At 33.1% G+C, this 15483-nt stretch overlaps 1 protein-coding gene across 4 annotated transcripts in view; it reads left to right on the forward strand.

Annotated features, from left to right (window-relative positions):
* LOC126778467 (glycerol kinase) overlaps positions 1–15483 on the forward strand; it is a 39393-nt gene that overhangs the window by 12799 nt on the left and 11111 nt on the right. For all 4 annotated transcript variants that reach the window (XM_050502043.1, XM_050502041.1, XM_050502045.1 and 1 more), the window contains exons 2-7: positions 7650–7732; positions 9745–9901; positions 10769–10870; positions 11606–11823; positions 13066–13175; positions 14853–14958. In XM_050502043.1, coding sequence (XP_050358000.1) covers positions 7658–7732; positions 9745–9901; positions 10769–10870; positions 11606–11823; positions 13066–13175; positions 14853–14958 — 768 coding nt within the window. In that variant the 5' untranslated portion in view covers positions 7650–7657. The remainder of the gene's footprint in view (positions 1–7649; positions 7733–9744; positions 9902–10768; positions 10871–11605; positions 11824–13065; positions 13176–14852; positions 14959–15483) is intronic.

Here is a 15483-nt window from a genome sequence, read left to right on the forward strand (position 1 = left end):
ACAAAAGATAATATTCGCAAATTTATACTTTACGTGTCCCAAAAAAAAAAAAAACAAATGCAACCGCTTTATTTTAATTGAAATAACTAAATATTTAAATAGTAGACTTTGCCTTCGTTTATTTGGAAGTAAATTAAAAATGCAATTATATTTAATCGATAATAAAAAAAAAAAATGTTTTTTTTTTCATTTCACTACTTAATCTACTTATTTCTCTTCGCATCGTGTGCTTGGCCTTTGGGATTTTGTTTTACTCCCGCCTGCGTTAGTACCACCCACTTATGAGGTGTAACTACTTCGTAATTTGCTACTAGATTACGTTCCAAAAATATCCCATACAAAATTTCATTAGATTTCGTGCATTCTTTCGATCTTGATTGAGTAATAATCATAAACACACAAGCTTTAGCATTTATACAATAGCAGTGGTATAAATACTATATAATATAACCCTGCCAAATTACAAGCCCCTCTACATATCTTACTTCTTCATAATTCTGATGAAATGACTCGTGAACTTTTGAAAATGCTTACGTTGGCACTACACTGTCTCCACGGCCTTTCATTTCGCTTAGGTAAATATATAAATGGGTTTATATAGTATGTGGGGTTTATATATAGCTTAGCCTGATAAGACTGACTCTATGTATTTTTCTCTTTCATATGAGTTTTGATGAGATTTTTTTAAAGTTATTTGTTTTTTAGTTATATGTTATTATTGCTATTTCTTTGGACTAAGAGCTGAATATTTGAGTTTAGTGGTATAGACGGCTATTTATATATCGATTTTATAATTAATGTTGATTTTTCTTAGCTTAACTTGTTTGATAAAGATATTCTGCTGACCGATTCTGGCCAGAGTGATCAATTCCAAAGGAGTCTGAGGCGCACTCTCTAATCTTCAAGCGCGGGTTCAACGTATTTTCGTGCTTTCTGAGAAACGAGAGTTTAACTACTGTCAGCCTCCAGACTTCAGGCTTTCAGTGAAAACTTCTCGGGAGAAAAACACCATAATATTTTGGGTGTGGCTTTATAAGCTAACTAGACGAACGATGAAGTCTAAGTTAGCATGTTTAAAGTTTGCGTAATATTTTGAATAACAGTTATAAAATTCAACTATAAAGATTAACAATTTTCTGTCATAATAATCGCGCGCTAAGATTATTTTACAGCGCAGATAAGCTGGCAATTGTCGTTGTTTGATAAATATTATGACTGTTTTAATACTAGTTGTGTAATTTATATATCAACTTATATAATATGTTACAAGCGGTACGTCATTGTTGCAAGCTGAGCCGTAAATACAACAATTGGACTAATTGCTTACTTTCACGTGTTGAAAATTCAGCTCTAAGATTTTAATATTGTGTTTGGTTTTCGTATTTAATTCAAAGCTAGAATGGGAACGATTATTTCATTTTGAATATTAATGATCTTAATGGAGCTTATATTAATTCAATTAAAACAGGTTTTTTAAATAATATGTAACTCATGTGTCTGACGTTATTGCGTCAAGTTATTTTTACTGCAGTTCGTTTTTTTTTATTGTAAAAGTGCTTAGTGCTTACGAGACATTCGCCATTTTTAATAAGAAAAGACTTGTAGCCTTCCTTGGGTACTTTTTGTGAGCCAGTGTATCATACATTCCTAATATGTTTACCATACGCTTTTTTATAAAGCATACTTTTAAAGAGTAGTTTATTAAACATTTTTATGACGTTATAACTTTCACTAAAAACTGTCAATTATGTTTTCAATATATTTTGATTGAAATTGAGAATAAAGGTGGGAAAGTATTGCGAACTTATAATATATAGATATATATAATATTTTTGTCGAAAACAAACAATTATGTTGCACATTGTATGAGCCAGTAATTCTTTGAAGGGTTTTCCTTTACAAACGAACGTCGGGAAAATACCGAGAATGCTTAGACTTTACGTTTCTCTGTTACAATTATAGACTCAATGTCTGTATGTATATGGTATATTTTTAAACGTCACATTAATATTTTTTTAGCTAAGTAAGCACTAAGCATGACAATAATATGTATTTTAACATTTTACTGTTCCATAAATATGTGCCTATGTCTCGTTTTGTTTATGCTTAATTATATATAAATTTAATTCTTATAAAAAAATGTAATGCCGTTAGAATTGTTTTCAAGGCACGGCTATCTGCGAACAAAGGGGTTTGACGTAAGTCACGTGAAACTTAACACGCTTCTGCAATTAACTATCGAGAGGACATTAATATAATCAATACTTTCGATAAAAAAAAATTTACGTTGTTGTTTTGGTGAACTGTAAAACGCGAGTCTACATATCAATGGAGAAAATATTTCATAGAATAGAACAGTAATGTAATTATATAATTGTGATTTAGTAATTAGTATATAAAGCTATAGATAAGGTTCTGGATTTAAATCGAATCATGTCTGCTACACTCCCGTGTCGTGGATATCACGTAAAGCCTTTAGTCCAGAGCCTTATCTCTCCCCGACCGTGTCGAAATGCCCTTCCATTATATAGTATTATGAATTTAAGGAAATAGAAAGCAAACATACTTATAAACTGTACTGTTTTCTGGACAATTGCCTATTCTTCTTTGTGATTCGAAAACGTTCAACATAAATTAGTGTATCGAATGTAATTCGTTTGTTTATTTTCACATGAGAGAAAGGAGAAACACGTTCACAGACACAAAAACACGCAAAGAATTGAATTTAAGGAAATAGAAAGCAAACATACTTATAAACTGTACTGTTTTCTGGACAATTGCCTATTCTTCTTTGTGATTCGAAAACGTTCAACATAAATTAGTGTATCGAATGTAATTCGTTTGTTTATTTTCACATGAGAGAAAGGAGAAACACGTTCACAGACACAAAAACACGCAAAGAAATACAAATAGAAAACAGAGTCATCCTCTTGGAGAAGTTTATTTCAGGGTGGAGGTCGTATCAGTTACATTATTTTCTAAATGGGATATCTTTAAATATGGGTAATATACCCAGGAAGAGTTAACCAAGTATCCTCTTCCATTTAACTTCAAAAAAACGGAGACACGGCTACTCGTTAGTGCTGAAATTTGTATAAAACCGGTTTCGGTAATGAGGTCAAAGTTCTTGTGACAATTCGAACTAAAGATTACTTGTAAAATAAATGAATGATATCAAAAGTAGGTCAACTGATTTCGGAATTCTTTTATGTAATGTTTTTTTTTTTAAATAACAAGATGCCTTTTCTGACTTCGAACGATTAAATTAAAGATTTTTTACCAAAATAGTTTTTAACCAATGAGTGATTATGAAAAAGTGTATTGTGAGGCTATGATATATGATATATAAGGATATGATTCCTAATAATTATGATTATTTAGGTGAGAAAAAAAATTGGAATACTTGCAACAACGTCACTTACCGGGTCCAATAGCTAAGAACCATCCAGGCGACCGCACTAGTATCAGATTATTATATTAAGAATGTTTCATTAAAATCGGTCAAGTCACTAAGGAGAAGAATAACGAAACGCACATCTGAATGATCTACATGAAGATAGCCTGTGCAACTTCTCGCCAGAAACGCTACAGTCAAACGTTCAGACTCGATTTTGAAATTTATGCGGTCAAAGAAACTTCATCTCAAAACTACAATAAAATATACATACTAGTTTTATGATGTTAGAGTTGGACGATAAATATGTTTAAATATGAGAGTAAATTGATCGTTATCGTGTGAGATTGCGTACTTCCTCACTTAGTATAATTATTGGATAGTTAGTAATTACTGGCACAAGGGACATAACATCTTAGTTCCCAAGGTTGGTGGCGCATTGGCGATGTAAGAGATGGTTAACATTATATTTACATATAATGCCAATGTCTATGGGCGTAGGTGACCACTTACCATCAGGTGGCCCATATGCTCGTCTGCCTTCCTATTCAAAGAATTCAAGAAAAGTTATAATCTTTATATTATCTACAAATCGTCTTGATGCAAACACTATTTTCTCGATCCATCGTCGACATCACTTTCTCGTAACAGTCTAGATTGCGGTCTAGAGCAAAAAATAGGTACTATAACTCGCTGCGTCAAGCTGCTTAGTACAAGTGGAAGCATGGTTGCCAGAAGATGCCGCACACTTTTTGTGCAGCGAAGTATTTTAATTCATTCAGTTATTGTCACCTTTTTTATCATAAAGCACAGTAGATTTCTTGTCAAAAAATTTCGATGATGAATGATTGCGTTATCAGGATTTTCACATGTAATTAATTGACCGGTCTAGATTACCCACAAATAATCCAACGTTATCAATATTTTTGTCGAAACCATCTGTTACTCGTATCGTAATCACTTAGTAAATAATATGTTTAAGGTTATGTCGCTAGGATGTAATGGAAGAATCTAGAATGTCGTTATAAGTCGTTAGTCGTGGCCTTTGTTCGGATTAAACTTGAGAGTTAGTTGCATAGATGGATGAAAATCTTCAGTTTATATATTTGTTATAGACTTAACCGTTCCATCGGATTATGAGATTGAGGGAATAGATAATGCATCTGTGTTTGCGCCCACACTTGTGCACTATAATACGTTCTAGGCGGTTGACTAATCTTTCTTAAGATTGGTCGCCGTGGCCGATATCGGTCAGGAGGATACCATAGACCTGCATATATGTAATTTATTATGTTTAGTATATATTAAACATTCCAAAAAAATTGTATGTTTTTTTTTCTTTTTTATTCCGATTTTCGTCTACAGTTTATCTCCTATCATGGCTGTGAATCAAAATTAGTTAACAAACAAACCGCATCTCTTTTTCTTCTATCATTTGCTTTTCGTTGAAAATATGAATAATTTCATGTAATACTTCTTGGTTTTGCGGTAAACGATGTTCGTGTAAGACACGTGACACCTGTGTCATACAAGGTCATATTTATTAGATCATACGTTAAAATACTATGTTAAAATAAATCTAATTTTATCACCAAGTTGTTTTTTTGTGTTTTTTTTATTAATAATATTCGTGTCCAAGGTCATTTCGCGTCCTTGCCTTTTTAAATTTTTTTTGGGGATATATTTCGTGGCTTCGGTTTTGCAAATTTAAGGTTACTTATACATACATAACGCAATACTACTTTTTACTATTAATTTATATTGCGGGCCGGCAAGGCGGGGACGGCTAGTACGGAACATTCTTCCCGACTGTACTGGCCGTCGTCGCGTTTGGACTCTACTACCACTTACCATCAGGTGGAGTAGAGTCATTTGCTATCCTGGTGCATATAAAAAAATACTATATAAAATAGACTGACTTTGCAACGTATAATCTATACCTACGTAAAAATCACATCAATGTATCGACTCATTGCCACTTTCCATGTAGGAAAGGACAAAACAATAAACAATTTCATATTTGTTATATATTATAATTTGTGATTATAATTCATCTCGTGCTTTACGGTGAAGGAAAACATCGTGAGGAAACCTGCATGTGTCTAATTTCACTAAAGTTCTGCCACATGTGAATTCTATCAACCCGCATTGGAGCAGCGTGGTGGAATAAGCTCCAAACCTTCTCCTCAAAAAGAGGAGAGGAGGCCTTTAGCCCAGCAGTGGGACATTCACAGGCTGTTACGGTTACGGTATATATTATATACATATATAGTACATAATTACACATCCGCGTCTACATAAATAATTATATTTTGTTTTATCTGCGACTTTGTGATATAGCCGTGGATCAGCCAAAGAGTTTACGCGAATGATGCGTAGGTATATAATTTGTTATTTATTATATAATAGCTAACATGAAGATTACGATGTTACGATTGAAATAAATATAACGATGATAAATGTTTTTGTTTTATTGATGTTTTATCGATAGCTTTGATGTTGTGGAAAATTTTATTGTTATAATTAATAAAAACATTTTGGAACAATATATATGATTACATTCGAAATAAGATATACTCGGGTATTACGATATAATATATAATTATTAGATTATTTGTCAAAAAACCTTTTCAGCCTTTATTTAACTGTCTATCTAATGTATCTAATGTTGGTTGTCCAAAATAAAATAAATAATAATATTATAAATCGAAAGTAACTGGCTGTCTGTTACGCTTTCACGGCTAAACCATTGAAGCGATTATGATGAAATTTTATATGAAGTAAGCTTGAATCCCATGGAAAGACATAGACTGCCTTTTAAATACCTAACCCCCCACACACACCTCCTAAAACGCTGGCGAATACTGATCTTTTAAAAAACAATTTACACTCTTATATACTAGCGACACACCTGGATTCGTCCGCGTGCAAGTTCAGTGCATTTCTTCATTCAAGTGTTTGTTATGTTTAAAATAAATACCGTTCCATCGACTTGAGTTTATGGATGAAGCGTGCTGAAGATATAAAGCGTGCTGAGCAAATATATAATAAATAATTAAATCTCGCCTTAATCGCGTGTACTGGCGACGGGACTAGTTAATTTTTCGCTCAGAGGATTCAAAAGTCAAGTCCTGCTAGTATTCTTGCCACCTTCTACGTGGTCATGATTTGTACAGTAGCCGTTTTAATTTTTTATTTGTACATATCCTTAGGTTAGGGCCTTAATGTAAATAAAAGTATATCTCTCTGGTGGTAGGGCTTTGTGCAAGCTCGTCTGGGTAGGTACCACCCACTCATCAGATATTCTACCGCAAAACAGCAGTACTTGTTATTGTTGTGTTCCGGTTTGAAGGGTGAGTGAGCCAGTGTAATTACAGGCACAAGGGACATAAAATCTTAGTTCCCAAGGTTGGTGGCGCATTGGCTATGTAAGCGATGGTTGACATTTCTTACAATGCCAATGTCTAAGGGCGTTTGGTGACCACTTACTATCAGGTGGCACATATGCTCGTCCGCCTTCCTATTCTATAAAAAAATAAAAAAAATAAAAGTATGTATAAAAAATCTTATCATTTCTATTATGTATTTTTTATTAATTTATTTGGAAATTTTATAGCAAAAAATTTTTGGTATAAAAATGCCTTTTAAATGTCTTAGTTCCTAGGAAGTCACTTTAAGAATTGTTGATCTAAATATCCGAAAATATTAGATTTGAGGCCTGAATTTCAGCAGCCTATCCACTATATATACAACTTATTATCAGAGATCAAATGCACTTCAATGTTATAAGGTATCCGATACACGTGTTCAAGTAATAACATTAATCAATTCGGATAATCCATCGAGAGAAGCCAACGCTAACAGCATAAGTTGGAAGTTGGCTATGATAAAATCCTATCGAGTTTATATATTTATCAATCAATTCAATGAGATTCTTGTTCAAGAAAATGAAGGAAAATGCCTTATACCTGTCAATTGAACTTACATGTACCATAAATAAGGAAAGAAAAAATAAACTCGTTTCATAGAACACCTAAGAATTCCTTAGATTTTTTTAAATATATCTTTTATAGCAACATTGTATAAAATATTAAAAAAAAATCGTAGTTACTTATAATAGTTTATAGTTAAATATTCCTCATTTAAATTGTTCTCGATTATTAATTATTATTAATAAACCCTTAACCGATATTCGAAAGTTTATTAAACGAATTTTAAATATTTTTAAAATAAAGATTATTTTTTTCATTTTCAGTGGACGAGATGCCAGTCAAGGACGGCGCCAAAAGGTCACTCATCGGTGTCATTGACGATGGGACAAAGACAGTTCGATTTGTGGTATGAATGACTTTTAAATATTATTTGGCTTGTTGTTCCGATTCGAAGGGTGAGCGAGACAGTAACTACTGCGTGTAACTACACGCACAAGGGACATTACAACTTAGTTTCCAGTTGACGATGTAAGGAATGGTCAATCGCCTATATCTAATGACGGTGGTGACCGCTTCCGCCTATATATGTACACAGCAAAATGGCTAATATTATAAACTAGTTTTTTGCATCAACTGCATGGATTTCAGATTACATTTGCCAAGCTAATAGTTAATTGTCAATACTTTCGCTTTTTATACGAAACGTCTGCTAGAATAATATTATGTTAGCTATTTAATTGCATTTAATTGTCTCTACTTAGATGAAGCCAATATTGGATTGACTGAGTGGATTCGTTCTGCTACTGGCTTTGTGTAACTGCTTTTAATGCTTCCTTTTTATTTCTATTGAAATCTAAAATGGCTTTTTAATTTGAGGCAGCAGAGGCTGAAACGTTACAGTAAATCATAGATAATAATAAACTTGAACGTGATGTGACTGTCATATTAAATACATAGTCATAGATATATCGCGCGCGTCCTGTGCAGCCGCCCTCACCGGGATTCACTTCAACAGTTTAATACGTCCTGTAAAAATAGAAATATACTCGTCATTTTAAACTATACACGTTTAAATATAAATAGACAAAGACAAATCAGTTCAATACGTTTCTCTTCTCTGTTTGTCATCGATTTTTATTGACGAGCTTTCATTATTAAATAATTTGTAATAAAGATTAGAAAAAATCATATATGTTTTCCTAAATTTTTCAATAATGTCTTTCGAATGGGCGATCGTTCATCAAGAGTTAATGATGAGTGTTCTGACTCCGAACGAGTCTACGTCGGATTTACATGTAAAATCGCGATAGAAGAACGCTTAATAGCCTGTGTGAATAAAGTATATTTTGATATTGAGTTCAGTAATAAGGTCATTAAAAAACCTTTGTCACGTGATGGTAAGTGTTTAATCCTCCCATAAACATTGACACTGTAAGAAATATTATCCATTTCTTATATATTCAAGGCGTCACCAACCTTAGGAGCTAAGATATTATTTGCCTGTAGTTACACTGGCTTACTCACACAGAAAAGACAGGTGGATTTTAGTGTAAATCTAAATCTAGCTCAAATAATAATTGCAAAGTTATTCAGGTACATAACCGAATAATGGAACGTCTATTTTGTATGAACATTACTGGTTATGCTAATTTTCTAGATATTTCGAAATAGTAACTTACGTAGTAATAAAAGTATATCGTATAAATAGATATAGTAGTTTGGTTCAGTTAGGATGAAGTTTGCATTGAATATTTATAAATTCAACTCATTTTTAACAACAAAAAAATGCTCTAAAGTGGGGATGAATCCAAGAAGCGTTTTCTGCTAACCTTGAGACATAGTACATAATGTTTGGAAGTGTGACAAAATATACGCGGAAAATAAAATTCTACTCAATTAAATACATATTTACGAATCCATACGAGATAATATGTATATATGTATTTGGGACAGTTGGTAGATGTTAATACTACGATTGTCATGTTCTAACCCATCCTGAGTTATTATTAATATAAATTTCAAACATTTTTGCCTTTTGTCTAGTAAATCAAGACTTGCCCTAATTTTATATTTTATCTCAATAGGTTGTAATATAGCCGTAGCATGTAAAATACACTTGTATGTGGACGGTAATATGGCTAACGGTGAACCAGATTCATAGAAACAGCTTCGGTTTTTGTGATTGGTTTATACACGCAACTAAATGAAATAACTATCATTTATCAACTAGAAGGTTTAAATAGTTTAAAGAATTGAACATTGTTTGTGGGTTTTTTCCGCTTAAATTTGGTCTAACCTACTTGGTAACTATTGATAAGACAAGAATAATATCTCCTGAATAAAATAAATTATACGCAATATTTCATAAAAACAGTTTTAAAAACAAGACCATCTTTAAGTATATCAATTTTATTTTAGGTATACGAAGCGGAAAGGTCTGAAGAATTGGTTTCACATCAGTTAGACAAAACAGAGGCTCAGCCGCAGGAAGGATGGTACGAACAAGATCCCTTAGAGATTTTACAAAATATTAAAATGTGTGCTGAAAATGCTATCGACCAGTTGGCTGAATTTGGTAAGATTTGTTTTTCAGTCTTATTTAAATATATCTTTTTTAATAATTTGTACCATTTCATCCGGCTCGAAGGACCAATTTTATTTTAAAGTAAATATTCACATGAAATAGAGTTTTGAAACATATTCAATAGTTATTTAGTTGCGATAACTTAAAATATGAAGAATCGATCAATGATGACAGATTCAAACCTAGATTTGCATATAAAAATACATATTCAACCAAGTTTAATTTCGAAAATGATTATTATTTGCCATTGTAAGATTATATTCCATTAAACCTTAGTGCTGATTTGGATGTAGACGTCTTTAAAAGACGAATATCGGTCTTTATCATAAGAGGATTAAATAGAAAGCAAGTTTTTAGACTTGTCAAATTAATCTTGTATGTATCTCTGTGATAAGCTTTAGGCGTCTACACAACAAACCCGCCGAAACAGCCCGGTGGCTAGCTATATGGTAGCATCCTTTTCTGGGAATCATATCGGGACTTACGTACATATAGCCCAGCAACTTGTGGTGTCCTGTGTATGTGCTCAGTTGCCCGATGTATATAATATATAATTCAATAGCAATCTTTGCATATATCGTGCCGCCAAGATTTTCGATATAATTACGAGATGTTAAGCTGGCGACCGGAAGGGGGTTTTGGAGTGCGGACTTCTAACACAAGCTTAAATATTTATTAAATGGGAAAATAGTATATATTAGATTCGAAAATAGCGATTTTTTTAAAGATCAATAAACAAGTCAGTACTTATTGAAACGTTTTGCGGACATCGAAACTGAATTTTGGTTTATCTTTAAACTAATTATATTTCTAAGGTGTATGTATACCTTTTTCATTTCCCATTATACTTTTTTGCAGGATATTCAAAAGACGATATAGTTACTTTAGGTGTGACGAATCAAAGGGAGACGACAATAGCATGGGATAAATATACGGGTGAACCTCTGCATCCTGCAATATGTAAGTATTGACAGAAATTCATAGATTTTATTGACAAATTTATTATGCGCAATAGGTGATTTGTTAAACGATTGAGAACGGACCTAATTATGAACGTCTAATAATGCTTTCTCTCCTTCTGTCGTCATTGATTCGACATTTGTAAGTCGAAGATAGCATTGTTTAACAAACCATCCTCTATAAAATAGAAATCTACTTACTAACCAAACCTGTATAATAATGTTAAGATTATGAATAAAACAGCATTAAACATACAATTGAAATATATGTATATATATATATTACTGGTAACACTTGGTTATATCGCATTTTTAAACATAATTAGTTTTTCTCTCCGTCGAAGCAAACGTCTTTTCAGTCCATTTTAAAATTCCACGCTCGTTGTCTAGTTCTCTTACTCCTAGTTCAAACTTTGATTGAAACGGAGTTTTTTAAAAAATTTTTTTATAGAATAGGAAGGCGGACGAGCTGGTAAGTGGTCACCAAACGCCCTTAAACATTGGCGTTGTCAGAAATATCAACCATCGCTTACATAGCCAATGCGCCACCAACCTTGGGAACTAAGATTTTATGTCCCTCGTGCCTCTAATTACACTGGCTCACTCACCCTTCAAACCGGAACACAACAATACCAAGTACTGCTGTTTTGCGGTAGAATATCTGATGAGGGAGTGGTACCTACCCAGACGAGCTTGCACAAAGCCCTACCACCAGTAAAGACCATTTTCCTTTCAGCATGGAACGACATCCGCACAGATAGCACAGTTGATGCGATATTAGCGAAATTACCAGACCGTAACAAGAATTATCTTAAAAATATCTCCGGCTTACCAATCAGTCCCTACTTCAGTGCTCTGAAGATGAGGTGGATGAAGGATAATGTGATGGCCGTGAGACGAGCGAGCAGGGATAAGAGACTACTATTTGGTACCGTTGACTCTTGGATCGTTTGGGTGAGTACTGTAACAGTAGCAGCCCGTGAATGTCCCACTGCTGGGCTAAGGCCTCCTCTCCTTTTTTGAGGAGAAGGTTTCGACCTTGTTCCGCCACGCTGCTCCAATGCGGGTTGGTGGAATACACATGTGGCAGAATTGCAGTGAAATTTGACACTTGCAGGTTTCCTCACGATGTTTTCCTTCAAGTGCGAGATGAATTATAAACCCAAATTAAGCACATGGAAATTCAGTGGTGCTTGCCAGGGTTTGAACCCACGATCATCGGTTAAGATTCACGCGTTCTAACCACTGGGCCATCTCGGCTCAAGGGTGAGTAATAATTAAAAAAAAATCGAACGCACCTTTTTTATATAGATACATAACTTTATATCATTAGCCATTAGGATTCACCGAGAAGTCATTAGCGAAATAGGGTTGCTTATTCAAAAAGAACCCGTTTCAATAACTACGGACGTTACAATAAGGTTTTAGTTCACTCGGCAAAATTACTTGACATATAATGAGAGATTTGTTATGTAAAATATACTAATACTTGAATATGCTTACTTGAATAACGTATGAATATCCTATTTCCAGTTCCATCCTATCTACCGTTTAGTCATATGCTCCTCCTAACTGCCGCTCCTTCTACCACTGCATTATTTTTTTATAGTATAGATAGGCGGACGAGCATATGGGCCACCTGATGGTAAGTGGTCATTAACGCCCATAGACATTGGCATTGTAAGAAATGTTAACCATCGCTTACATCGCCAATGCGTCACCAACGTTGGAACCAAGATGCTATGTCTCTTGTGACTGAAATTACACTGGCTCACTCATAAATCCTGTAAAATCACAATATTGATACGATTGCATACAAATAAGCTGAATTTCACTATTTAATATAGTTTGAAGGGTGAGTGAGCCAGTGTAATTACAGGCACAAGGGACATAACATCTTCGTTCCCAAGGTTGGTGGCGCATTGGTGATGTAAGCGATGGTTAAGCGATGGTTATTATATATATATATATATATATTTCTTGTATCTTTAGACTATTTTTATTGTTTGGGGGAGAGATATCCTTAACCAGGATATCCTTAACCTGAATTAACCTCGCCAGCCTATATGCTGAGTTTTATACGGTCCTAGATCAATTATATTATGTTCATAAAAGTTTTTCTATGAAATAAATATATTCAATTAAAGTTATTGTTTGTAATCTTTATATAACTTATTATATAAAATTGTTTAATAGAACTTAACCGGAGGTGTCCACGGCGGGCTTCATATAACTGACGTGACAAATGCTTCACGGACGCTGCTAATGAATTTAGAAACATTGAACTGGGATCCAATGTTATGTAGGTATGTATGGATTAATTTTGTATTGTACCCTCAATCACTGTAAATGATGATGTTCTGATTGATTCCGGTCACATAGCACAGGATATATTAAAGTGGCCAATAGTTTTTTTGTTTATATAATAGTTGGGCGGACGGGCAAATGGGTCATATATATAAGTAATTATTGCCGTTTATATATACAAGTAATTATATATAATAATTCGAGGCACATAAAATGCATATAATTTGTCAATAGGCTGATGATAGGAAAGGAAAAGAGAAGATGATGAAATGTGGACTATATATATATATATATATATACTACTGTGGTCAGTATTATGTGGTAGTATTTATCTAGGGGTTAGTCAAGGTAGTACCTTGGGTCCTATGCAATTTTTGATGATGATGATAAATGATTTACCTAGTGTTATCTCTAATGCCAAATGCCTTATGTTTGCTGATGATTTGAAACTGTACCTATCTGTAACCGAGACTAAAGACTGTGTAGCGCTACAACGTGATATCGATGCCGTAGTTGACTGGACTATAAGAAACAAATTATCATTTAATAATTCAAAATGTAAAACTATCACTTTTTCTCGATCTCGTAAACTTATTAAAAATATATATAATCTGTCTGACACACCAATGGAACATGTACCCAAAATCAGGGATTTAGGTGTTATAATGGATAGAAAACTAAATTTTCATGACCATATACTTAAAACATGCAAAGATGCTAATAAATGCCTTGGTTTCATTATTAGAATATCATCGCAATTTAAGAATACCCAAGTAATAGAACAATTGTATAATGCCTATGTCCGTAGTAAATTAGAATATAATGCAATAGTTTGGAGTCCGCTTGAGGCAATGTATAGTATAATGTTAGAAAAAATTCAACGAAAATTCTGTAGATATTTATTTAAACGTAAATATGGATATTACCCTTTTCTCTATCCTTCAATGTTTGTGTCAGGTATGGTTGGTCTAGATTCACTTCAGCTTAGACGGGAAGCCGCACTTATAAAATTTTACTATTTAATTCTAGTGCATAGGGTGGATAGCACTGCTGTACGCGAATCAATATATTTATATGTTCCCGACAAATATATGCGTGGTGTTGGAAGACGGCAACATAGATTGTTTTGCTATCCACCTATGTGGCATTCTCCCCAAGCTAGCAACAGCCCCACTGCTAGGGCTGTTAAACTTTTAAATGACTTCGTGCGTTGTCGAGATGTAGACATATTTTATGATCCCTTTTATACTATGTTAAAACAAATTTATATATTTCAGAATTTTAAAAATTAATTTTGTGGTTCCTAAATAGATTTAAGCTTATTTTGTTTACAAATTTTAATTCTATTTTTGTTTTACTAAATTTTATTTTATTTATCCTTGTAGTATGTTATGTTAAATTAGTATGAATAATTAAAAAATGTTTAGTAATTAGTGTAGATATAAGCGACTTGGTGTAAATACTGTAATGCTTATATTTTCAAATAAAGATTATTATTATTATTATTTATCTAGAAGGACCACGTGTTTGCGGTGTGTGGTGTATGGTGCCACCCTGTCATTAATATCCTTTGATTTCTAACAGTTTTTTAATTTGTATTTTTTACCGATTGATCTTGTCAAGGCAGTTCTCACGATCATTTTCAATGTGTTTTATATCGATTTTTTTTTCTACAGACTATTTGGCATACATAGAGATTCGTTACCACAAATACGTAGCAGCGCAGAAATATATGGTGCCGTCAAAGATGGCTCTGTTTTAGAAGGCATTAGGATATCAGGGGTGAGTTTAAGCTTGAATTACTTAAATTTGAATCTCTGTATTTTCATTAGTCTGTAACGATACTCTTTACTCACTATTCAAATAGAATATAGATATTATATAGAGTTTTGAAGTTTGGAAGCGAAATATTTAAAGCGGTCGAGATCTTGCCCTGAAATACATTATAAAACTAAGAGGATAATATTTTTCATTTAAATTATTTTAATTAAATACTCTGTTTTTTCATTAGTCTGTAATCATACTCTCTGCTAACTATTTAAATAGAATACAGATTATATAGTTTTGAAGTTTGGAAGCGAAATATTTAAAGCGGTCGAGATCTTGCCCTGAAATACATTATAAAACTAAGAGGATAATATTTTTCATTTAAATTATTTTAATTAAATACTCTGTTTTTTCATTAGTCTGTAATCATACTCTCTGCTAACTATTTAAATAGAATACAGATTATATAGTTTTGAAGTTTGGAAGCGAAATATTTAAAGCGGTCGAGATCTTGCCCTGAAATACATTATAAAACTAAGA

Source organism: Nymphalis io, chromosome 26 (assembly GCF_905147045.1).
Source record: "Nymphalis io chromosome 26, ilAglIoxx1.1, whole genome shotgun sequence".
NCBI lineage: Eukaryota > Metazoa > Arthropoda > Insecta > Lepidoptera > Nymphalidae > Nymphalis > Nymphalis io.